At 44.8% G+C, this 26,652-nt stretch overlaps 1 protein-coding gene, 1 non-coding gene and 2 pseudogenes across 4 annotated transcripts in view; 2 read left to right on the top strand and 2 right to left on the bottom strand.

Moving 5' to 3' along the window:
• The window catches only part of LATS2 (large tumor suppressor kinase 2), a 93,116-nt gene that overhangs the window by 2,282 nt on the left and 64,182 nt on the right, over positions 1-26,652 (top strand). For all 3 annotated transcript variants that reach the window (XM_078375129.1, XM_008998005.6, XM_002748886.6), the window contains exon 2: positions 13,933-14,474. Coding sequence is in view for 2 of the 3 variants with exons in the window: in XM_008998005.6 (XP_008996253.3) it covers positions 14,133-14,474 (342 nt within the window). In the remaining variant the exon portion in view is untranslated. The remainder of the gene's footprint in view (positions 1-13,932; positions 14,475-26,652) is intronic.
• Positions 12,764-13,342, bottom strand: LOC103793451 (small ribosomal subunit protein uS5 pseudogene; annotated as a pseudogene).
• Positions 20,572-21,126, bottom strand: LOC128932206 (large ribosomal subunit protein eL29 pseudogene; annotated as a pseudogene).
• Positions 22,695-22,834, top strand: LOC118154161 (U4 spliceosomal RNA). Its single transcript, XR_004744059.1, has one exon. It is a non-coding gene; the product is annotated as a U4 spliceosomal RNA (small nuclear RNA).

The raw sequence follows: 26,652 nt of genomic DNA, 5'->3' as shown, positions 1-26,652 counted from the left end.
TTAGTAAATTTGTACTAAATCTCGCTGTATATTTTTAGTAAGCTGCTTTGTATGTTTTTAGGGTTTTTTTTTTTCTTCTGTGACAACTGTTGTAATAAGATAGTAACAGAAAAACTCCAAAATGAGAATGTATAAATTTTTTACTATGTCTATTTAACTGTAATTATCAAGATATGTTATTCAGCCTCTCACAAAATTTTGTCCCATTATGCAGGTATAGAAGGTACTGTTTAATGAATATACCAGCGTTCCTTTGAAAATGAGTTTGTGAACATTTAATAACTCTCCAAATCTCAGGCAGTTTAAGGTATCTGAGCAGAGGCTAGCCTGTCTTGCAAAATTATTACGGTGAATTACTAGAATCATACAATTATATAACTGGAAGGGATTTTTCTAGCTTCTCCATTGAGTTTGAAATAGTTTAAGTGTAAATTGGAGCTGTACATGTTCCTTAGCAAATCGCAGGGTTGATGGGAGGGGCTTTCCTTTGGTGGGAGGGAAATGCTTTTACAATAAGATTCCTTGTTATTTTAAATGCTGTGTTGTAAATAGCCAGCCCTGGGCTGCTAAACTCCACAGTGGGGTGGGGTAGCATGGGGGTTGAAGCTGATAAATTGACCATAAACACAGAGGAAGGATTTCTGGAAGCTGAGGGTAAGGGAGAGGTGTTCTCTTTTGTATTGGAAAAACCATACCAACACCATTTTTGAAAAGCTGCTTTTATATTTTATTTTATAATTAAAATCATGTGAAACTTCTAAACAGTATTTCTGACTTTTTAAAATCGGTAGGCATGAAGAAATAACAGAGGATAAATTCAAATGCATTTACTCTGCCTTGGCTAAATCTGTTCTAAAAAGTGCTGAAATGTTCTGATGAACAGAAAGAAAGGATAAGACTTAATTGAAGTGACTGACTTCCAGCTCTAAACATTCTCTGAATCTTCTTTCTTTTAAAAAGTCTATTGCTTAGTAATTCCTCTGGAAGGAATTGGCCTTCAAATTGCACAAGTCCAGGGGCACTGTTCCCATTGTATGCTAGGTCGATGCTGCTCTCTGTGATGGCCTTTATTACATGGAGTGCCCTGTGAGGGCCTCTGAGTGTGAGGGAAGCCCTGCTTAGGCTATTAGTTTCACTTAGCTGTTCACTGAGTATTTTTAAGACTAATGTTATGTGATTATTAGTTTTATTTTGAAAGTATGAAAAAAGCAAGGTAATATTGGAAATAAAGACATGGGTTATGATGTTAAAATTAGAATGGAAATTTGGCATTGTTTAATGTTTGCCATTCACCCTGGAAAGACTGTTGGTTAACATCTAGACCATGTCAGGTTGTGACAAGTGTTTTAAGTTAATTCACAAATACTTTTTGTTTGTGGGACAATATTTAACATACATGGGAACTTTTCTGGGAGAAAAATGAAAAAAATCCCATATTTTGTAGCCATGGTTTATATTTCTAGTTGACACTGATTGTTACAATCTTGTGGCATAGTTTATATCCTGTACACCCAGGATCAGTTAGGATGGTAAGGATCTTAAGAATGTAAGCTGGATTTTGAAAGGAGTGGACCTCTGGAAGTTAGCTCCTCTGCCTCTAGGCAGTTATCTTAAGCAGGAATGCTAAGGGCCATGATTCATTACTAGGTAACTCCATCCTTCTTCGAGAGTCTCACTCCTGTTTTTTCATTAAATGTACGTGGACAGCACCTGCCCCCCACCCCAACATTTTTTGCTTATTTTGTTCATCTTTCTATTCCACATTTGAGCCTTTTCAGAGGAAGTTCCAGACTCCCAAGAATAGCTTCACAATTTCTCCATCAAGTCATAGCCCTTCAATCTTTCTAATTTTGGTGAAACGTCCCTTTTTCTAAGATACTTTTTCCAAATGATCTCAACACCTTTCTGAAGAATTGCGCTTCTCCATGGAAATAGGCAGGGATTCTTTGGACAGTCACAGTATTTATTACGTCAGTCTGTAGCAATGATTCTCAAATGGGAGGGTTGTTGCAACTCCTTAGCTGGAGCATATCCGAAACTTGGAGGGGTGCAGAGGAGGCAAGGCTTTCACAATGATTGAGAACCCCTTCTGCGCTATGGAATTGAATATAAGGTGGCCCATCCTATTGGGTTGCTTGCTACTAGGAATGCTCCAAAGAACTAATTATGATGTACCTGCAACTTGGTCATTCTGTTGGGATAACTTGACACAGACTTCTGTAGCTCAATTTTTTAATGCCATTTATATTTGCATAATGTATATCATGCAAGTATCATGTACAAAGCTGTCTGATGGAGAATGTGATGGTGTCTTTTTCCCCTAAACTCTAAGCTTATGTAGAAGTGAGACCATGGCAGGGCATTGTGTCTCGTACCTGTAATTCTAGCACTTTGGAAGGCTGAGGCAGGTGGATCACTTGAGTCTAGGAATTTGAGAACAGCCTGGGCGACATGGTGAAACCCCATCTCTACTAAAAATACAAAAAATTAGCTAGTCATGGTGACGTGCACCTGAGGACCTGGCTGGTAGGAGGCTGAGATGGGAGGATTACCTGAGCCCCGGAGGTTGAGGCTGCAGTGAGCCGAGATCTTGCCACTGCACTCCAGCCTGGGCAGCCAGAGTGAGACTCTGTCTCAAAAAAAAAAAAAAAAAAAAGTAATACCCTATTCTCCCTGGGTGAAACCTCATAGTGTCGAGTACAGTGCTGAGCACACGTATGGCAAAGCCAAACCCTCTGAGGCCTTGTGATGACGCTGCTATTGGAGAGTGGGAATTCTTCTAAAGTGTGTTTTCCTGGATTCCTAGTGGAATGCAATCACTGCCTTCCTCAAAGACCCTCATTATGAGAGGTAGCCCTTGGCCTGTGGCTTTCTGGCCTGGACTGTGCTGGAGTGGTACATCCACATAGTGGTTTATGATTGTGACATTTAGCATCTGGCTGGAGGCCTGGTCCGTCTGCCTGATTTAGTTTCAGCTTTGCTAGTTAATTATAGTAGGAATATGATTTAAATAATGGCTGGAATTTTAGGTCCAAGAAATCCTGCTTCAGAAAATGCCAACGTTTGTCATTAGTGCAAGTCCCATGAGACATTGGTTTGGTTGGTTCCTTGGTGGCTGCTTGATGTGTGTTTGGCAGCCAGTGTGGGTTTGTGAAGCACTACGAGAAATTAGAATAAAAATTCTTGAACATCTGATAGCATTTTCCAGGATTGGATTGAGGGTTGGAATTGGGTTTGGTGGGACCAAATTAAAGGCATGCTTAAAATTTTGCTCTCACATTGTTTACACAAGCCACCTATATTAAATATGGGATTTAGTAGTTGCCTCAGCTCTGGATTTAGAGAATGAGGTGTTTTTGTTTTGTGAGTTGTTACAGTTTTAAAATTCCAATGTTTGTAGTTTCCTATTGAAAGTGTGTTTAAATTAATTGGTGATGCCAAAGAAATTTCCAAAGTTAGATTTACTTTGCTTGATACCCCCATTTTTTTTAAGTCCACATCCATAAGGGTCTTATTTATAAAACTCTTGATGAAAGAAAATTTCCCATATGTGAAGTCTCATTAAAATGGTATACTAGTATGTCAGAGTTGTTCATTTCCAGCTGTAATCTTGACTGATGAGTATTCTCGTGAAAATTCTTTCAAAAGTTCATAATTTGGCCATGAAATCAACTGTCTTCAAATTCACAGCTTAAAATACACAGTCTCAAGCTGAAAAAAATACTTTCATTCTTTATGAAACTGAAGGAAAGGTTCATCCTTTCTAAAGTATTCAGGCAGGAACACAGTTTATCTGTAGGTACTGTTTTTCATATTCACTTAACACAGGGACAGCCCCTGTGGTATTCCTGGACCAGAGCCTCACTATGGTGGGAGATGGGGAGAAAATCAGAACAGGATGTGGGGGTCCTCCCCCTTCCTCCATACCAAACAAAACCAGGTGGTTGGTTTAGCGGTGTCAGTGAATAATCCTCTCAACCTTTCTGTATGTTTGAAATTTTTCATAAGCAAATGTTGAAGGGGAAATGGAAAAAGAAAGAAAAACCAGGACCCCTGATTTGGCTTCTGTTTAAGGGCATAGCCACTTAGTATTTCTTAGCTTAGGCATAGATGTCGACATAGAAATGTCCAGACTTGCCTACCCTGGTTGCTTTTATGGTACCCACAGGTGCTTAACATCCCAAGTGTCTCCAGGAGTGCGACTCTGCTGTGAGTCAGTGTCTGTGTGATGGAGGGCCAGTAGGGTGGGGAAGTGCAGCTGCCCTGGGACGAGGAGACTTTGCCCTACTGTATCATACCCAGTCCCTAGGTCCAGTCTTCTCGTTGTGTAGCCATGTTTGTTTGTTTTGTTTATTTTTTTGAGATGGAGTCTTGCTCTGTTTCGTAGGCTGGGGTGCAGTGGAATTATCTTGCCTCACTGCAACCTCCACCTCCTAGGTTCAAGCGATTTCTGGCTAATTTTTGTATTTTTAGTAGAGACAGGGTTTCACCATGTTGGCCAGGCTGGTCTTAAACTCCTGACCTCAAGTGGTCCACCTACCTAGGCCTCCCAAAGTGCTAGGATTACAGGTGTGAGCCAACACGCCCAGCCGTGTAACTGTGTTTAAAAAGGGAGCCATTGTTCAAACACGAGTTTGCTAAATAGAAATAGTTAGGAACCTTTTCCCCCATTTTCTAAAATTGAGGTAAAACGTAAGGAATATTTTAACCATTTATAAGTATGTGGTTCAGTTAAGTGGTGTTAAAGGCATCATTACTGCAAGTATCACCACTGTGTATATGTAAGACTTTGTTTTTCTCATCCCAAACAGAAACTGTACCCATGAAATAAAAAGTCCCTATTCCCCTTGCTCCTGGTAATCTCTCTTCTTTCTGTCTCTATGAATTTACCTACTGGAGGTAATTCACATAACTGGAGTCATACAATATTTCCTTTTTCTGTCTGGCTTATTTCACTTAGCGTAATGTCCTTGAGGTTCATCTTTATTGTTGCCCGTGACAGAATTTCCCTACTTTTTATAGCTGAATAATATGCCATAGTCCTGCGACTTTTGTTCTGTGTAAACCAACCTTGGGCACATTTCATTTAGACCTGCATGTTAAACTTAAGAGAAGTCGCTGCTGTTGATTGAGGCTTCATTCTCCTTGTCACCTCCTAAGACCTTCAGGGTGGCACTGGCAGGTTTATCGTCATTGTGGAACCGAGGAAACAGACTCCATGCTGAGGGACTACCTGTGTCTTTCAACAGATGCTGCATGGGCCTGTGTGTGCATGCCAGGGAGTAGATGGGGATAAACGAAACAGGATGCTCCTCATGGTGCTGTCAGGTTCTTGAAGAGGAAGCACACCAGCCAGTGATGGTGCTCAGGGAAGGGCTGGGAGGGAACCTGCCGCACCTTAGATTTGGGAAGTCAGGAAGGTCCTTCTGTGAGAGGGGTTCTAGGCTGAGGTTTTGGAGTAGGAGTGAGCCAGGCAGGTGGGGTGGGTTGGGTTTGGTTTTCCTAGCTGAGAGCAAGGTTTTGCAAGTTGGGGAGGACAGGAAGCGTTGCTGCCTTTGACATGGACAGGATCTGGCTTTGGAACCACAGTCAGCATCCAGTGGCTCAGAACTGAACAACCAGATGCCCGGCTGCAGGCACATTTCAGAGAGGAGTGATTTAAGCTTCTCTTCTCTGTGCTTTTCTGCCTTTACTGTTGAAAGAAAGCTACTTTAACTTTCTATGCATCATTGTCAAACACTGAGAGGAGTCACTCGACTTGGCGGGGTGGCTCTCGCCTGTTATACCAGCACTTTGAGAGGCTGAGGCAGGTGGATCACTTGAGGTCAGGAGTTCGAGACTAGCCTGGGCAACAGGGCGAAACCACGTATCTGCTAAAAATACAAAAATTAGCTGGGTGCAGTGGTGCACGCCTGTAATCCCAGCTACTCAGGTGGCTGAGGCACAAGAATGCTTGAACCTGGGAGGCAGAGGTTGCAATGAGCTGAGATTGCGCCACTGCACTCCAGCCTGGGCAAAAGAGCGAGACTCTGTCTCAAAAAGAATAAAGCCCAGGGCAGGGAAGCTCACTGAGAGCTGGGTGTTTAGTGCTAAAGAAGTGTCTGGGGCCAGACATGGTGGCTCATGCCTCTAATCCCAGAGCTTTGGGAGGCAGAGGCAGGTGCATCACGAGGTCAAGAGATTGAGACCATCTTGGCCAACATGGTGAAACTCCATCTCTACTAAAAATACAAATATTAACCGGGCACGGTGATGCACACCTGTAGTCCCAGCTACTCAGGAGGCTGAGGCAGGAGAATCGCTTGAACCTGGGACGTGAAGGTTGCAGTGAGCACCACTGCACTCCAGCCTGGCAACTGAGCAAGATTCTATCTCAAAAAAAAATAAATGGCTGGAGGTAGGGGGCCTGGGTCCTTCCCCAGCTCTGGCACTGAGTGTGCAGTCTGAGCCTGTCACTTAACCTTGCTGAGTTTCAAGCTCCTACACAAAACCAAGGGTCCAACACCCTGCTGCTGTCTACCTGACAGGGTTGCCCTGAGGACCACAGTGGTGCTGTGTGTGACAGCAGGCTCAATCTGTAATGCATGATAAACTCATCAATTCTCCCCATTACTAATTAAGGATTTATAATAAGTTAAACAAAAAAAGGTTTAATGAGGTCAGGTGATAAGACCACGGAAAAATTACCAAACTGAACATAGAAACAGGTATTTCATGCTTGTTCCAAGTGACTTCCTGTATAGTGACTGGCAGAGCCCCTGGAGAGGCTATAAGAAGGCACAGGCACCCTTTTCTCAAGAAGTTTTTTGTTTGTTACTATATTATTGTACAGAACCAAAAACTCTCCCTGGGAAGCTTTCTGGAGCCCTGTGGGCAGTGGCCTCGGCCCACACATAATCATGCCTCGATACCATAGGCATGTGAGGGGGCGGGGAAAGGCTCAGTCAAATGGAAGGAGGGAATGGGACCTCTGAGGCACAAATGGTCTTAGTGCAAGTCATACGGGAGGAGAGCAGTTATGTGTGCCCTCCAGATGTGTGACACACATGCTTTGTGAGGGGAGGGGAGTCTCTACTGCCACAGGTCTTCCGTGAGTGGCTAAAAGTCTCCAAGTAGATGCACTCATAAAAATGAACATATATGCCCTCATAAAAATGAGTATATATGTGATGTGAGGCAAGCCCTCTTACATGTAGGACCCTTGAGCAGTGACCAGCCTTAACACCCACACAAGGTGGCCCTGTTACTAGGTCCTGGGGATGCAGAAAGATTGATGTGTCTATGACTTTAAGGAGCTCATAGTTCAAGATGGGAAGGCAAAGGAGAAAATAAACTATTTAAATAAAGTATACCACGTGTCACAATGAAAGTCTACACAAAGAATTATGGGGATCTGAAACAGCTAGTAGTTAGAGGATAGAGAAAAGTGGGTACATTCAATAGCATCAAGAGGTAGAACCCATAGGATTAAGTAATGTTCACTGGAAAGGACTGATATGAAAGATAAGCCCAAGTTTCTGGTTTGAAAAATGGGGCCAGTAGTGCTACCATTCTCTGAACCAGGAAACCTCACTTATCTAGACAATGGGGCCCACCAGGAGAGCAGCATCAGTGGTGGAGGAGGAGGGCAGTGAGCAAAGGTGAAAAAGCACAGGGCAGGCTGGGTTCATCCTAGCACTTTGGGAGGCCAAGATGGGAGGACTGCTTGAGCCCAGGAGATGGAGACCAACCTGGGCAACACAGGAAGACAGCATTTCTAAAAATAATTAAATAATTAGCCAGGTATGGAGGCAGCATGCCTATGGTCCCAGCTACTCAGGAGGCTGAGGTGGGAGAATCACTTGAACCCAGGAGGTAGAGGCTGCAGTGCACCAAGGTCACACTACTGCACTCCAGCCTGGGAGTCAGAGCAAGACCCTGTCTAAAAAGCAAAGGGCAGTGGGCTGGGTATGATGGCTCACACCTGTAATCCCAACACTCCGGTAGGCCAAACTGGGTGAACCACAAGGTCAGGAGTTCGAGACCAGCCTGGCCAACATAGTGAGACCCCATCTCTACTAAAAATACAAAAATTAGCCAAGCATGGTGGCGCACACCTGTAGTCCCACCTACTCAGGAGGCTGAGGGAGGAAAATCACTTGAACCTGGGAGGGGAGGTCATGGTGAGCCAAGATCATGCCACTGCACTCCAGCCTGAGCAAAAGAGCAAGACTCTGTCTCAAAAAGAATAAAGCTTAGGGCAGGGAAGCTCACTGAGAGCTTCCAAATATTTGGTATTGTGGTAGAAACAAGGCTTTGAGCTGAGCACCCACTCTGCAGCTCCTCCCAGCTCTGGGCCTGGAGCCATGGCAGCCTGAAAGGCAGAGGTGCCATTTGTAGTAGCCCAGACCAGGAGCAACCTAAACATCCATTGGTGGTAGAACAGATGCATAAGTTATGGTGTATTCAAACAGGGGATATTACTCAGCAATGAAGACTAACAGGCTTCTGCTGTGCACCACATGTGCAAATATGCAAATACAGTGTTGAACGAAATGTGCTCAACAGAGTAGAGATTGCTTAATTCCTTGGAGATACATTTCAAAAATTGGTTAGTCTAATCCTTGGTGTTAGATGTCATGAAGGTGGTTCCCTTTGAGGCACTGTTCTGTGGGGGCCTGGGGGCTTCTGGGGTCATGATAATGATACACGTCTTGATCTGGATGCTACTTACAAGAGTGTGCTCTCTTGGTGAACATCTGTCAATCTTATAGTCTGCAGTGTAAAAAATATGTTAAATAACCCCCTTCACTCCCAAAAGCCTTACTGTTCCTCCTGGCTTTCAACAGCTTCCCTTATTTATTTATTTATTTATTTACTTTTGAGACAGAGTCTCCCTCTTGTCACCCAGGCTGGAGTGCAGTGGTGCAGTCTCGGCTCACTGCAATCTCCGCCTCCCAGGTTGAAGGGATTCTCTTGCCTCAGCCTCCCGAGTAGCTGGACTACAGGGGCATGCTGCCACACCTGGCTAATTTTTTTTTTTTTTAAGTAGAGAGAGGGTTTCACCATGTTGGCCATGCTGGTCTCAAACTCCTGGCCTCAAGTGATCTGCCTGCCTCGGCTTCCCAAAGTATTGGGATAACAGGCGTGAGCCACAGTGCCTGGCCAGCTTCTCCTCTTTAGAGCAGATTCCAGAGAAAGCTTCCCAGCCTCAGAATCAACCAGGACCTCCTTCAGCCACCCCCAACTCCCTTTTCTCTGCTTACATGATGGGGGAGAGGACTTCCCTGCATCCTGGCTTTAACATGGAACTTTCTCATAGTTCTTTTTCTTCAGTGCGGATGGTCTCTTGTTGCTCTTACCCTTTCATCACTGAGTGAAAAGCACCTTGCCTCTTCTGTGCCCTGCTGGTGTGTCACTGCTGGTAAAAAAAGACATATCACAGATGGCTGCTCCTCTGAAGAATGTGAGTGAGCCGGGAGGGCCTTCAGCCATCCACTTGCCTGGCAGCTCCATTTCATGGTTGAGCAGGCAGGCCACTGGCTGGGCAAATGTCCCATAAGCAGATGCCAACACCCCTTTGTTGTAAATCTGTGCCTTTATTTCAGACCCGAAACCCCTTCTCCTTGCTCCCTGGGGCTGCTGCTCCTCACCCAGAGAGTGTTGCACCTGTCCCTTCTAGTCCACCTTCCACTCAGGCCGTGTCACTCTAGCTAAACCATGGACAGTGGCTGCCCATCCTCTGCACTGAGTCCGGACTCAACATGGCTGGGAATTGAGCCTCTGGATACCTCCACAGTTTCATCCCCTGCACCCCTTGCCCCCCAGTCCCTTGGCCTCCCGTGTCTCCAGGAAGAGCCTACACTGCACAGACCTGAATATGGTGGGTGGAGCCTGGAGGCTTCTTTGCATATGCCGTTCCTTCTGGCTGGAATTTGTTCCTCCTGACACTCAGGTCTAATTACTTCTGCTTCAGAGCCTTTTCTTCTTTATTGTCCAGGTATCTCTTTTTTTGAAGCTGTTTATTTGCCTGCCTCACCCCATCTTTCACTTGACAGTAAACTTGCTGAAGGCAAGATTTTTGTTTTTATTTATGCTATCAGTACCTGAGATTCAGTAGGTATTTTATTTTTTATTTTTCGAGATGGAGTTTTATTCTTGTTCCCTAGGCTGGACTGCAATGGTGTGATCTTGGCTCACTGCAACCTCCGCCTCCCTGGTTCAAGTGATTCTCCTGGCTCAGCCTCCTCAATAGCCGGGACTATAGGCACCCACCACCATGCCTGGCTAATTTTGTATTTTTTGTAGAGACAGGCTTCACTATATGTTGGCCAGGCTGGTCTCGAACTCCTGTCCTCAGGTGATCTACCTGCCTTGGCCTCCCAAAGTGCTGGGATTATAGGTGTGAGCCACAGTGCCCAGCCTTGAGTAGGTATTTAATAAATGTTTGTATGGTAGATAGAGGGTGGATGGGCTAGATGGGTAGGTGGAGAAGTGACTGTATTCTGGGCATAAGAAACTTTCCCTGTGTATTGTCAGGCCCTCCTTTGCGTTGATTGTTCTTGTGAAGATAGTATGGCTGTGTTTTCTCTGTTTTCATTTTCAAAGAAAGGGAAGAAAACTAAAAATTGGAAACTGATTTGTGTAAATTCTTACAGGAAAAGAAAGCACTCTACTGTCTCTTCCCAGACGTACTGAGTCACTCCTAGGATCCTCCATATTTCTTGGCATTGCCTTGATAATCTCTCCATTTTTGTCAGAATGTGAAGTTATGGTTTTAGAAAGTTAGGTATTTCAAAACAGATGCTTGGAGCACAAAATCACTGAAATGAGTGTGGCTGCAATATGTTCCATTTTACAACAATGAAGCAGATCTCCAGGCTTCTGGTGTGTGGCCAGTACAGGCCCCAGGGGATCTGAGTTGTCCTTGCATCTAATAGCTCGATATCTGCACAGTCTTAGCACAGTCATTTCAGTGACTTTACTATATCATATTTTGTATTAAAATAGGGATTTCATGTTGAGAAATTGTAGTCTCTCTTTTACTTTCTAAATGGAATCTTCACACAATTACATTGAGAAAGGTGATAGTAGAAACCATTACAATCCCCTTCCATCCAAACAAGAACAAGGAATTCAACTGTCCTCTCTTAGTGTTTGCTGTTGCATATGGTTCTGCAATAGATCTATGTAAATTAACTCTTTGAACCGTACCTGACGCATAGTAAGGCTGGGTGAATATTAGCTATCCTTTTTTCGGTTTTCCACTTGAAAAATCTGTGAAGCAGGGTCACGGTTTACAGTTATAAAGTTCCTTATGGAAGCTAAACATCCAGATCCCTCTGCCCATCCCTGTTTAAAGGGTACTCTTTTGGGATCAGTTGTTCTTCGTTTATTAAAACTCAAAATGATTATCCTTCAGAATCTGCTCATTGAGTTCTGTGGAGTAAGGGGGAGTGGGTGAGGGAAGGGGCAGCCACTAGCGCTTTGGTGAGGGGTGCTGGCTCTGCCTGTCCCACTAGCGGGCACAATGCCTGGGTTAGGGTAGCTGGTTATGTAAACAGTCATCACAGGGTGAAGAGCAGGGAGGATGTTGTGTGTCCCAAGTACCACAGGTCCCGGCACCCTTGTCATCTGACCTGGTGCTCACTACTGTTCTAAGCATTTGTCTGTATTACGTAGCAGGGAGTGGGGGCTGAGGGAGGCCTAGGGGACTGGTCCAGGGTCACCCAGCCTTGTGACAAGTCACCTGTGCTGGCTGCAGAGGGCAGTGACTTGGGCTGCATTTTGCTTTCTGAATCAAAGAACAGCAGAGTAGGCAGTGAACTAGGCCTGGGGTAGGTAGATTCACTGCTGTAAAGTACCTTTGTAACACTGCGTTCCATATAACGAAGCCATTTCCGTGCTGAAGTCGTAGTTGGTCTGTACTAATAACTCTTATCCATGTGGCCATGGTGCACTCTGAGAAAGAAGTGGCCTACATGCTGTTACCAGTCCCTTTCCATGTCAGTATCAATTTCTGCAAGAAAGATATTTTAATTTTCCTATTTAGGTCAAAATGCTGCTAAGTGGCCACCTTGTAAAAAAATCAAGGAAGTAGTTGCCTTCAAAGTCTCATAATGTGGGTTTGGAAACTGCAATTGAAACATTTGCAATAAAGGACACCTTTAATGTGACAGACTTTGTGGTGTATTTTAGGAAAATTGGGAGGGTTTTATAAGGAAAAGTTCAGAAATTTTTCTAAAATGTGAAAGGTCCACATCTCACGTGAGGGGAGCAGTTAGTAAAGCCATGGGGATGAAGGACAAGGAGTTGATTTGTTATTAGGAACAAGCCAGAAATCCAAGACCCCATGTAGAAAATTTAACTCTAAATACCCCTCAAGCTATGAGTTTCAAAATAAAATTTTATTATAATAAAGTATTTTAAATGAGCTCTCTGTTTTTTTTTGGAGACAGAGTCTCTCTGTCACCCAGGCCAAAGTGCAGTAGCACGATCTCAGCTCACTCCAACCATCACCTCCTAGGTTCAAGCGATTCTCTTGCTTCAGCCTCCTGAGTAGCTGGGACGACAGGCATGCACCACTATGCCCGGCTAATTTTTTGTATTTTTTTTTTTTCAGAGTTAATTCACTTTATTTTTCTTGTATAAAAACCCTGTGTTGTAGCCACAGCTGGAGTCTGGGTCCTCTGCATGGAGACTCTGGTGTGGGTCTCAAAGAGGTGGTCAGTGAATTCCTGACAGGGAGACTTGGTGAATACAGTCTCCTTCTAGAGGTCGGGGGTCAGATAGCTGTAAATCTTAGAGATGGCATCAGAGGTGGCCTTGGCTGGACAAAGTTGCCCAGGGTGGCAGTGCAGCCCCTGGCTGAGGTGTAGCAGTCATTGATACCAGCCATCATGAGCAGCTTCTTGGGCACAGGTGCCGAGACAATGCCAGTGCCCCTGGGCGCAGGGATGAGGTGCACCAGCACAGAACCGCAGCAGCCTGTCACCTTGCAAGGGATGGTGTGGGGCTTGCCAATCTTGTTCCCCCAGTAGCCTCTACACACGGGGACAATGGAGAGCTTGGCCAGGATGATGGCTCCACGGATGGCAGTGGCCACCTTCTTGGAACACTTTAACAACCAGACCGACAGGCCATTGTAGTCCCCAGTGGCAGCAAACGCCTTGAACCTGGTGCGCTGGCCAGCATGGGTCTGCTTCTGCACCAGCATAATCTTCAAAACTTCGTCCTTGAGAGATGCCCCCAGGAAAAAGTCAGTGATCTCAGATTCCTTGAGGGGCAGGGAGAAGAGATAGATCTCCTCCAGGGACTTGATCTTCACATTCTTGACCAGGTGGCCCAGCTTGGTGACGGGCATCCACTCCTTATCCTCGGCCTTGCCTCTGTGAGCTCTGCAGCCTTGGCCCTGGCCCCGGCCCTGGCCCCAGCCCCGGATGCCACTGCCTAAACCTCCATGAAGCCACCACGGTTCCCTCTCCCAAGGTCCCCGGGGCCTCCGCCATTTGGTGTTTTCTCAGAGTAGAAGGCAGTTTTTTATATTTTTAGTAGAGATGTGGTTTCATCATATTGGCCAGGCTGGTCTCGAACTCCTGACCTCATGATCTGCCCTTCTTGGACTCCCAAAGTGCTGGGATTACAGGAGTGAGCCACCGCGCCCAGCCAAGCTGTCAGTTGTTAATACTACCGCGCTTGCCCTGAATTGAATATTTATAGCAATTTACTTTATTGCAGAATATGTGTTACAGGAAACATCTTGGGACAACCCTAGATGTCATGTGCTTTAACCATGGTTGAACAGTATTTCTGTCATTTCTGAGAGGTAATGTGTTCTTTCTTTTCTTTCCATGTGACATATTTCCAAGATCACTGTTCAATTCTGAATAGTAGCGTGAACATTATATGAAAACCGCAAATAAACATTTCTCTCCCGTTTATTTTCTTTTTCAGAGAGTGATCTTCACAATGAAGGCTTTGAAAAATTTTAGGTTCTCTACAGGAACTACAGAAATTGAAGGAAAGAAAATTTTCAAAGGAAATTGTTTTGAAAGTATGTTTACAACAAACTGATGCTATTGACAGTTTTTTTAAAAAAATAATACAACACTTTAAGAAGATTGTATTTATGGTAAAAGGAAACTGGACTAACAATGAGGCCAAAGACTTTTCCTGCCACGACTTATTCTGGAAATAGCCGGCAGCGACTGCAAGAGATTCGTGAGGGGTTAAAGCAGCCATCCAAGTCTTCAGCTCAGGGGCTATCCGTGGGACCAAACAGTGACACTTCCCTGGACACCAAAATCCTGGGGAGCAAAGATGCCACCAGGCAGCAGCAGCAGATGAGAGCCACCCCAAAGTTCGGACCTTATCAGAAAGCCTTGAGGGAAATCAGATATTCCTTGTTGCCTTTTGCTAATGAATCAGGCACCTCTGCAGCTGCAGAAGTGAACCGGCAGATGCTGCAGGAACTGGTGAATGCAGGATGTGACCAGGTAGGTACAGACCTCCCCATAGCCATGCTCAGAGGCAGCTACGGGGCAACTGGGACTGTCAGAATGGTTTGGCAACTACTTGAAGGCTCCCTTTTAACAGATAACTGAACTCACAATTGAAGGTTCTCTACTTTCTCTCTAAAAGGGTCTTTTGAGCTGCTTTTCCTTTTCAGGCAAGATCCGGAAGATGCTGAGGTCTCCTGAAATTGTAACATGTGCATTTTCTGTTCTGTTCTTGTGGAAGTGAAAAGAGCTTTCATGTTTAGCCCTTTCTTTGGTGTTTATTTGAGTTATTCTGAGCCGTCATGGGAAGAGACTGGCTTTTCTTGTTTTGGTTTGTGCATTTTTCTTTAAGAAATAGGAGGGTTGAGCAACATGTACTGGCTATTCTCTGACTTGGTTTTCTCCTGTTTTAAAAAAAATAGTGGATTTGCTGTTACAAGGGGTGTAACTTAATATGTTCAGGAAATGAGAACTAGGAAGAAAAAGCTTGAGAAATCACCAAAATGGTGGTAGCACAGTCTCACTTCTCTGTTGTTGAGGATTAAAGGATGCTTAATGGAGGTGGCACCAGTTACACATCAATACACAACTTACAGAGTTGAGTGTAGTGGCTCATGCCTGTAATCCCAGCACTTTGGGAGGCCAGGCAAGATCACTTGAGGACAGGAGTTTGAGACCAACCTGGGCAACATAGCGAGACTCCCCGACTCTACAAAAAATAAAAAGCTGGATGTGGTGGTGTGCACCTGTAGTCTCAATTACTTGGGAGGCTGAAAGGGATTGCTTGAGCCTAGGAGTTTGAGGCTGCAGTGAGCTATGATAGCCACTGCACTCTAAGCCTGATTAACAGATAGAGACTCTGTCTCTAAAACACACACACACACACACACACACCTCATAGCCATACATTTATGATCTCTCAGCAATTCATATACCAGAATAAAATCCAAGTTGAGGGATAGGACCATATAAAATGCAACTAGTGTCCAACCAGGTAAAAATGTAATTAGTGAAATGTGACTAGTAAAAACATAATTGCATTATGAAGTGATTCATGAAAACCAGTGCTTTATTACAATCTGTCATCTTAAAGATCACAGTTGCATGAAGTGGAAATAAGCTAAGTATTTTTGCTGCCTTGGAAAAGTAGTAAGATTTCATGCTCAAAGCACATCAGAGTGGCCCAAGCACTTCTGCTTTCTTAGAAATAATCTAATTACACACACTCCTGGCAGTACAGTCATAGAAAAAGGCTAATGGTGTTGCCTGTTATTTCCAGAAAGAATCTCAATCCTTTTGTAGTTTAATACCATAGACATTAAATAGAGAATTTACATTTCTCAAAGGAGACGTTTGTGAAATTAATCCTGCTATTTTGTTGGGGGCTTCCTTGATACTTTGGGCTATCCTGGGATTGTCTATAGTGAGCATTATGTCCAGCTGTTTTGATAAAGCAAGGGTCTTGAGTAATGTGCAGCGTGTTTCAGCAGTGAAGCTGACAGCAAAGGTGTAGCCATTCGCATTGTGAAAGCATGAAGTTAAATATGCTGCCAAGCAGTATCCTTTGACATACAGAACCCAGTGGTTTTGAAAGTAGGGAAGGAGCAGTGCTGGGGAAATCTGGAGTAAGATTGCAGAGAAACTTCCAGGCCAACAGCAGAGCTTAAAACCTTCTGTAAATCACCTGTAGACAAAGGAGGCAAGCTGAGCCCTTGTGTTCTTCGCAGTTGTATTTCAGCTGTGAGAAAAAGAAACAAATCAAGCAATTAATCTGAAATAAAGGTGGGATCTTATTAGGGTAAAATTCATTAGTGATAATTACAGTGCAAGAAGTCATAAAGCCATTGCTGTTTCTAATACAGAAACACACAAATACAGTAAAAGTAAGGATCATGACACAATGAAGTTCCCATCAACGTTTAATTTATGTTAATTGCCAGCAGAAAGGCCTCAATTTACCATATTTAATGCTCTTGAAATAGTTCAGTCAGTTTAGTGTATGGTGTTACTTTATAACTTAAAACAGCTGTGCCTCCACCTCTGCCCTCCAACTCACGCTTTACTTGGTCTGGATAAAAAATGCATTTGCTTTCAGAAAATTCAGGCAGGAAAGTCATTATGTGAACCCAGATAATATAAGAGAAAAAAGTCAACAGTACCTCTAGAGTTGTATGCATCTGTTTGCTAAAAAGATGATTTGAATTCAGTATAATAGATAACTAGGTTTTTCCTTTCTTTTTTTTTTTTTTTTGAGAAGGAGTCTTGCTCTGTCGCCCAGGCTGGAGTGCAGTGGCGTGATCTTGGCTCACTTCAACCTTTGTCTTCTGGGTTCAAGCGATTCTCCTCCCTCAGCCTCCCACATAGTTGGGATTGCAGGCACGCGACACCACGCCTGGCTAATTTTTGTATTTTTAGCAGAGATGGGGTTTCACCATGTTGGCTATGCTGGTCTCAAACTGCTGGCCTTGAGTGATCCGCTGGCGGCTTCGGCTTCCCAAGGCGTTGGGATTATAGGCATGTGCTACCACATCCGGCCGAGATTTCTTACTCTTGCAGCTTCTCTCCCCCTCCCCCCACCTGTTCTCTCCTGTTTTGTCTATTTAAAAGGATTTTGCTCTGTTGCACAAGCTGGAATGCAGTGGTGAGGTCCCTGCTCACTGCAGCCTTGACCTCCCAGGCTCAAGCAATTCTCCCCCCTCAGCCTCCCAAGTAGCTGAGACTACAGGCATGCCACCACATCTGGCCAATTTTCAAAATTTTTTCTAGAGATGGCATTTTGCCATGTTACCCAGGCTGGTCTAGAACTTCCAGACTGAAGCGACCTGCCAGCCTTAACCTCCCAAAGTGCTGGGATTACAAGTGTGAGCCACCACACCCAGCCTTAACTTTTTATTAAAGTAAAATTTACTTTAAAAGTGCACAATTTCTAAGCACACAGCTTTATGAATTTTCACATATTAAGCCCACCCTTGTAACTAGCATATGTGGGTATATTTTTAATTAAAATACTTCAAAATGGAAATTTCTGGAAAAAATAAAACACTTCAGGGTATTTTCTGTGTAAGGATATAATGTATATGTCAAATGATGTGTTTATTAATCTTTTGCACATAAAAGACTTATGAAATTCCTGTAGGAAAACAATCTAGGCCACTAGATTATTATTTTTTACGGAAGGAGCTGCTCTTTAAATACAGATTTAGGGAATTAGGTAAGTTTTTTGGTTATGAGTATCATATTTTGAGCATTGGATAGTTACTGGCATAAATGATCAGTTAAATTTGCATTTAAGTACGCTAAACATTTCTGTTGTAGGGAAACCTGGGACTTGTTTTCTCCCTCTGGTTGCAGTGGGTTACAGGGGGAGGACCTGCATGGTGTGTGTATGTGGGGGGTGTCATCAGTTCACTGCACTCACTGCTCTTAATTATAGCACTCAGGATGGTGCCTGTGGGTCCTGTGAGAGTGAGGTTCTAATTCAGTTACTCCCAGGAGAGGCCCATGGTCCCTGGACCCCTTAGAATAGCAAAGCACTTTATCACATGGTGTCCCCTCTAGGAAGCCTTACGTGAGAACCTTCTTTGGATATGAGTACTAGGAAAGGGTTCTGTTTTCCTTGAAAAACTGGCATGTGATTTTTCTCTGTGGATGACCTGTATCCTGCCTGTCTACCCTCTGATCTGCTGAGGGGTGCCCAGTCTGTGGCTCAGCATTGATACATTTTCCTGGTCCTGAATTTTGTGTAAGCTCTAGTTTTCCTAATCCTGATTAATTCAGTTCCCCCGCAACCCCCAACTTTATTATGTTTAAGTGATTTAAATCTTCAGTGGAATGACGGTAGGGAAGAAACTTGAACAAACTGACAAACTGATTTTGTTAGACCCAATAAGGAAAGGCCTAAAGAAGACAGTCAGTGATCAGGATGTGCCCTTAGATGCAGGCTCCCTGAAAACAATGGCCATGCCAGCTGCTCAGTGAATCAGGAGCAATCTGCTTAATAAGAAAAGGGAGACCAGGCTTGGTGGCTCACGTCTGTAATCCCAGCGCTTATGGCAGAGCACCTAAGGTCAGGAGTTTGAGACCAGCCTGGCCAACGTGGTGAAACCCCATCTCTACCAAAAATACAAAAATTAGCTGATCATGGTGGCAGGCGCCTGTAATCCTAGTAACTTGGGAGGCTGAGGCAGGAAAATCTCTTGAACCTGCAAGGCAGAGGTTGCAATGAGCTGAGGTTACACCACTGCACTTCAGCCTGGGTGACAAGAGCGAAACTCTGTCTCAAAAAAAAAGAAAAAAGAAAAGGGAGTGAATTCTTTACATTCTCAAGCCAAAAAGTGCAGAAAAAGTAAGCCTTCTCCACTCACCATGCAAATACTTGCATACCCAGACCCTTTACCAACCTAGATAGCACTGCAAAGGGGTGAGACCCTATGTGGGTCTCATGTGAATGAGGACTGGCGTTGGCAGAGGCCCTGCATGTGACACTGTCCTAAGTGTTTGCCATGTGTCATCTCCTCAGAGAAGTACAGCAGTGGGAGGTGAGTTCTAGTTGGCCCAGTGTTTTAGAGGAAACTGGTTGGGGGCACGGAGACAGGTTGAGTCAGGAGGGTGACTCAGGCTCTCTCCTGCCCACCGGAGCCCTTCCTGACCTGTGTGCAGGGTCCTTGTCAGATGTGCTGTTCACACATCCGGAACGAGTGACAGGTCTGAGGAAGGAGTTCATTACTCCCCTAGAGTGGCCATTTCATGCTCCACCTTTGATGTCCAGTGTATGTGTTGCTAGCTTATCGCTGGATAGCTGCTGCTGCCTTTTTAAGTTTTGTGGATATTTCAATCTAAAAGGAAGAGGCTGAGGCAACATTAATGTAAGTTTATTTGGGCCAAGCTTAAGGACTGCAGCTGAGGAGCATAGATTCAGGTTAGTTACCCTGGACACACAGTCTGATGAGCAGCAGTTACAGGTGGATTTTTATTGCAGCCTGGGTGGCAGAGCAAGATCTCATCTCAAAAAAGCAAACAAATAAATATAAATAAAGGCAAAAAGGGGGCAGGGAGTAGGCTGATACAAAGTTGTTTTTGAGGAATTCTCACTGGCCCACACAAATAACATTGATAAGAGATTGGTTGTACACCATCAAGCTGTGGGGTGTGGGTTAAACTGTCCAGTGTGGCATTATTAGGTTAATTTATAGCTACTTGTGGCAACAGCAGGCAATTTCAGAAGGTGAATACATGCCACAAGGGGGAAGTAGAATGTGATTATTCTCTCAGTTAAATGTTTCTCTGGGGCTAATAATTCAAAAGAACTCAGATTCCTCAGATAGGAATTCTTTTCTCATTTCCATCCTCACAGGGGTTGCTTCTCTTTGATGTCCTCTCTTGGCCCTCATGTCTATGGGGCATGGGGTTTATCAGGGTCCCTCTCCCCTCCTCCTATTCCCTGGGCATCCACACTCAGCCACCCCTCAACATCCCTGGCAGCTGGCCAGCCTGACTCCTGTCTCCACTTTCCTGCAGCTTCCGGGGCCTCCCAGACCCTGGTCTCACCCTCCCCACATGCTCCCCTCTGCAGAGGAGCTCTCTGCAGTGTCTCAGCCTCCCAGAGAGCCCTTCCTGCTTGCTTACTTTGGGGCTCTCTGACATACCATTTTATTGGCTGGAAGTATCACCTCCTGTCTGGATTCTAGTATCTGCTGTGATTCTACTCAGATTCCTTTTTACACAGGCTCTTCCTGGTACTTCCACCTGGATATGAGCTGTTCCTATTCAAATTTTTTTTTTTTTTTTGAGACAAGGTCTGTTGCTCAGGCTGGAGTGCAGTGGCACAATCTCAGCTCACTTAGCACTGACCTCCTAGGTCAAGCGATTTTCCCGCCTCAACCTCCCAAGTAACTGAGACCACGGGCACACATCACCATGATTGGCTAATTTTTCTATTTTTTATAGAGACGGGGTTTCACCATGTTGCCCAGGGTGGTCTCAAACTCCTAGGCTGAAGCTACCTGTCTGCCTCAGCCTTGGAGAGTGCTGCGATTACTAGTGTGGGATACCAGAAATTCCCCCCCCCCCCCCCCCCCCCCCCCGCTATCTCAGGTTTATTTGTATAAATAGCACAGGAGGACCCCAGCCCCATGGAGATGGCAGCCCCAGGGGGTCGCACCAGTCCTTCTGTCTTCACGTTGGCAGACAGAGATCTCTACTCTGAAGCCTTTGTAGGGGCCTGGGCACCTTTTGGGAGCCTGAACTGAAGCTGGAGCTGCAGCCTGGGCCTTGGTTTGATCCTTGGCCTTGGCCTTGGCCTTGACCTTTGTCCGGCAGAGCCTAAGCCCGTTGACAATGCGTGCAGAAGCATGCTTCCCACGCTTCGGGTGGGCAATGTAGGCAAGTCGATTGAGCTTGCGGCTGACACCCTTTGGGATCTTGGGCTTAACCTCCTTGGGCTTTATGAGGGCCTTGCTGGCCTTGGCACATGCACTCCTGGCCTTGGCGTTGTTGGCCTTCTTTAGGCCCTTGTTGTTGTGCTTCTTGGCAAAGCACATGTTCCTCAGGAACTTGGGGTCCACCCCCTTAAGAGAGTCATATCTTCGTTACCATTTCTGTGCCATTTTTGGGACTGGTTGTGTGTGGTGTGATTCTTGCACTTGGCCATGTCTGCACCTAAGCCACGGTTCCCAAAGCACCTAGGACCGGAAGACCAAAAATTTCTTTCTTTTTCTTTTTTTTTTTTTTGAGTTCGAGTTTTGCTCTTATTGCCCAGGCTGGAGTACAATGGCACAATCTCAGCTCACTGCAACCTCTGCCACCCAGGTTCAAGCGATTCCCCTGCTTCAGCCTCCCAAGTAGCTGGGATTATATGCCCAGCTAATTTTGTATTTTCAGTAGAAACGGGGTTTTACTCTGTTGGTCAGGCTTGTCTCAAATTCCTGACCTCAGCAGATCCACCCTCCTCAGCCTCCCAAAGTACTGGGATTACAGGTGTGAGCTGCCACGCCCGGCCTCAGAAATGTATTTCTAACCCCAGTGATGCTCCATGTGATGTGCCTTGTGTTGGCAGATTGTTATACTCCAGTCTTGCTTTCCCTGTCTTAGGTGGTGTTTCTGGATGCCTAGATCTTGGTAGTTTATCCCCCCATACCCACAAGGCCTCCCATGCTGCAGAGCCTGTGCTCACTCAGTGCTTGCTGACTATTGAGGGTTCTGTGTACTAGTCCAGGCAAAACCCTCCCCTCAGTTGCCGGACACTGGAAGAGATGCTAACCAGAAATGCAGATCTCCTAGGGATATTTATTTAGCTTAATTCTAATAGCATGCATCACCAAGAAAGCTACAGAGAAGTGGTAATGCTAATCTCCCAGCCCTTTGTCTTGGTGACAAGATCCTGCCACAGGATTGCCTCACTGTAATAAAGATATTTTACTAATGAAAAAGATAAAGGAATTTAAATAACATGGACATTTCCTCTTTCTCCCTTCCTCTTGAAAGGGAACCACTGTTTGGTGTTACTGAACACTCGTGCTGAAATATTAGTAAGAGGAGAAGGAAGAAAGAAACGCTTAAGTTTAGGAATGTCGGTCATGTAACAGGAAATTGTATTACAATGGCTTTTGGGTGTAGCAGTTCCTTGCCTTTTCCCCTTCTTTTTTTTCTTAGTGGCTTTCAAATTAAATTTGGCTCTGCCAAAGAGCACAACACATACCTTTTTAATGTAGGATTTTAACTTGCTTTTATAACACACAAGCAAATCATACCCCCCTGTGTCATAGCTCCCCCCACTTAAGTCTTTCCCCTACTTTCTTTTTTTCTTGAGACAGAGTCTCTGTGCCTACGCTGTGATCTTGTTGTGACCTCCACCTCCCAGCTACAAACAGTTTGCCCTGCTTCAGCCTCCTGAGTAGCTGGGACAACAGGTGCCTGCCACTGTGCCCAGCTAATTTTTGTATATTTAGTAGAAACTGGGTTGGCCAGGCTGGTCTCAAACTCCTAACCTCAGGTGATCCTCCCGCCTTGATTTCTCAAAGTGTTGGAATTACAGGCATAAGCCTGGGCCTGGCCATGCCACTATTTATTAAAGCAATGTGTGTGTTCACTGTGTAAGTTTGGAAAAAGAAGAAAAAAAGAAAATAAAGATCCCCCACAATTCTATCAGCCCAGGTAAGACTGCTCTTAACGTGTTGCTATAAAACTGGACAACTTTTTTCTAATTACAAAAATAGATAATGCTTTGCACAGCGGCAGTATCATAGCCAATGAGGTTTATCCAAGGTGTGATTATTGCTAATTGGAAACTTACCCAATACCCTGCCATGACAAATTGAAATGTAGTCAGCACTGGCAGTTTTTGACAGTCTCTACAGAGACTGAACAGGAAAAAAAAAAGAGAGAGTGATATAATACGTGGGATACAGTGACTCACACCTGTAATCTCAACACTCTGGTAGGCTGAGGCAGGAGGATCGCTGAACTTAGAAGTTCAAGGCCAGCCTGGGCAACATAGGTAGGAAGACCCTATTTTTTTAAATTAAAAAAAAGAATTCTGTATTAAACAATATAATATATATACCACACACACACATCTATGTGACAGTGTTGAGGTCCTGTGGTCCATCAGGTCAGCCCAGTCAGTTCTCAGAAGTCTCTCCTGCCCCTGGTACAAGTTCCACCTTTGCTCCTGGGAGCTTGGTGGCTCTTCAATGCCCCTTCTGGTCTTCTTTTTCTGGTCTTCCCTGCACAGTACCCTCCTCAGTCTGATTTGTTTTATTTTGTTTTTTGAAACAGGGTCTCTTTCTGTCGGTCAGGCTTCAAGTGCAATGGCACGATCTGGCTCACTGCAATCTCCGCCTCCTGGGTTCAGGCACCCACCCTCATGTCTGGCTGATTTTCGTATTTTTGTAGAGATGGGTTTCACCATGTTGGCCAGGCTGGTCTTGAACTTCTGACCTCAGGTGATTCACCCATCTCAGCCTCCCAGAGTGCTGAGATGATTACAGGCTTGAGCCACCACATTCGGTCCTAAAATACGATTTTTAACATCTGCATTGTATTCCATTCTTCAAATAGATGTCCCATAATTTATTGGAAAGAGCTGGTCATGAACAATTCTTCTACATACATCCTTACGGATATCACTGATTTCCTTAGAACACATTTTAGGAATGGAATTACTAGGGTAAATGAGAGAACATTTTTACAATTCTTATTTATATTGCCAAGTGGGTTTTTAAAAATCATTCAGTTGAATTTATACTTCCAACCCTGCCAACAATGAATATTATCACTACTACTACTAAAAACTAGAAGCAAGCAACTGTCAATGTAATAGTTGGTTTTGTATTTTTTTTTTTCTTTTTTGAGATGGATTCTCACTCTGTCACCCAGGCTAGAGTGCAGTGGTGTGATCTCAGCTTGCTGCAACTTCCATTTCCCGGGTTCAAGCAGTTCTCTGCCTCAGCCTCCCAACTAGCTGGGATTACAGATGCCCACCACCACACCTGGCTAATTATATTTTTAGCAGAGACGGGGTTTCACCATCTTGGCCAGGCTGGTCTTGAATTCCTGATCTCATGATCCACCCACCTCAGACTCTGAAAGTGCTGAGATTATATAGGTGTGAACCACCACACCTAGCTGGGTTTTGTATTCTTAACTGCAGTAATGGATATGTGTGATGATAGAAAGTGGTAATGGTTCTCCAGTTTTAAGTACCAGAAAGCTCTCATTTTGGTGGTGAGTGGGGAGGCTCTTATTAAGTGCCTAACACTGAATCCACTTTCCTGTTAAGATGGGCTTTTGGCCAGGCATGGTGGCTCATGCCTGTAATACCGGTACTTTGCAAGGTCGAGGGAGGTGGATCTTGTGAGGCCGGGAGTTCGGTACCAGCCTGGTCAACATGGTGAAACCCCATCTCTACTAAAAATAAAAAAATTAAGCTGGGCCAGTGGCTCACACCTGTAATCCCAGCACTTTGGAAGGCTGAGAGGGGATGGATCATTTGAAGTTGGGTGTTCGAGACCAGCCTGGCCAACATGATAAAGCCCTGTCTCTACTAAAGACATCTATTCTTAGTAGAAACCCGTCTCTACTAAGAATACAAAAATTAGCCAGGTGTGGTGGCACACACCTGTAGTCCCAGTTACTCAGGAGGCTGAGGCACATGAATCACCTGAACCTAGAAAGCAGAGATTGCAGTGAGCCAAGATTGCACCACTGCAGTCCAGCCTGGGCAATAGAGCAGGACATTGTCCCCCAAAAAAGGGGGAGAGGGGCTTTTGAGGAAATACCCTTACTCCCTGAATAACTTACCTTTGTCAGTGGAGCAGGCCCTAGGTGGGGTCTAGGAATCACTGGCTGCTTATGTGCTGTGGTGTCAGTCCCTGCATCCCTTTGGGAGCTGGGTCCCTCCACTGTGAGCAATCTTCACTTCTATCCCAGTGTGCAGTACAGATATTAGCATTTTTTAATGTGGGCTATAATGTGAAAAATATTGGAGATCATAAATATTGTTCACTTAATGCCTGTTGTGTCACACCAAGCAGTTGACCACTGAGATTATTTGCTGTTATGTGGTCGTAGAGACCTAGGTGGGAACTCATGTACAGTCAAGATTGTTGATGGTCTTTGTTACCTGGAACCCCAGTTTTGCCTGGCTTCATGGCTGGGGCCCTGGGAGAGGGGCTCTGAGTTTTGGCATTCTGTGTGGGGGCTTCATTTAAACTGTTTCTGTCAGTGCCAAACCATTTGTGGATGTAAATAGAAGGGGAAAAACCAACAAGGAAATTGAATGTTTTATGGCATTTAACAGTGTTCTCTTTTAGATCTGTTTTTAATAGGGTCACTATGAAATTCAAGTTAACAAAAAAATGCCACATCCATTATCATAGTCAGTACCCAGCTTCTCTTTATTTTGGACTTAAAATTTACTTGCCAGAAATTCATAGCTCTTGAATTAAAGCCACATTTATCATACATTTTAAAATATATATTAGGTTTTACTCGTTTTAGATTTCTTTTTGTCAATAGAGATGGAGTCTTGCTGTGTTTCCTGGGCTGGTCTCAAACTCCTGGCCTCAAGTGATCCTCCCGCCTTGGCCTTCCAAAGTGTTGGAATTACAGGTGTGAGCCACTGTGCTTGGCCCCATCTTAGATTTAGATACTTTTTAAATAGTGTATTTAGAAGGGAGATTTTTCTCCTAATTTTATTTTAACAATTTTTAATCTTTTATAATTGACTTATTAGTGGATGCTTTTTTTCCCTAAGAGTTCTTGATGCCTTTCCTGTATTGTGGGAAATGGCAGGAAATTCTTCTCCACTCTGTGCCCTCCCCCAGCAACAAGCCTAGCTGTGTAGGCACTGAGCACTCGGCAGTGGCCCCAGGTGTCAGAAGCAGACAGAAGCACTAAATCAAGCTGCTGGTAGCCGATCCCACTGTAGAGGCCTAGGCCCCAGAGGTAGAATAAGGATGCTGGAGATGAACAAGCTGTGACGGCTCAGCAGTCCACGGTGTCATCAGGAACAAGTACCTTCTCTCTCTCTCTGCCACCCTTAGCAAGTGACTCCGTCTCGGTGTGACCAGATAGCACCTCTGCAGTCAGTGTTCCAGTCTAAGCCGGGGAAGGACGCTGGCTCTGGCTCTTTGTCAAGGAGCTTCCCCCATGCCTCCCCAGCCAGGTCCCAGTCACTTGGTCACGGGGGTTTAAACAGAGTCGGAAATGTATACTTCAGCTGGGCGTATGGCCACCCCAGATGCAACTGGGCTCTGTTGGTAAGGAAGAAAGGAAAATTGGACCTTGGTTAGAAAGCCATAGTACAGCTATATGTCTCCTTGGCTGTGTTACCAGGGCATACCACACACCTTCTGAGCCTCAGGGTTCCTCATCCGCACACTTGGGGTGATAATTGCTCCTACCTTATGAGTTGTCCCTCTGACCAGAAAGAATGTAAGGTAACTGGCCTGTGGTTGGTGTGCAGAGGCAGCAGTCTGACCACAATGCCATGTGTCATTAGTGCTCAGAAACTTGTGAAGTTGCTGGAGAACTGGGCTTCCTAGTGCTGTGACGTGTTTTACTTAATAATAAGATTGTTGTCCTGCCAGCCTGGGTGTGACTGGTCCCCTGTTCCACAGAAATCACATGGAGAAGATTTGCTTAAACTTGTGGAATGTGTGTGTCCTTGTGGTTT

Source organism: Callithrix jacchus, chromosome 5, assembly GCF_049354715.1.
Source record: "Callithrix jacchus isolate 240 chromosome 5, calJac240_pri, whole genome shotgun sequence".
NCBI classification, from domain to species: Eukaryota; Metazoa; Chordata; class Mammalia; order Primates; family Cebidae; genus Callithrix; species Callithrix jacchus.
This window is presented reverse-complemented; position numbering and strand designations above follow the sequence as displayed.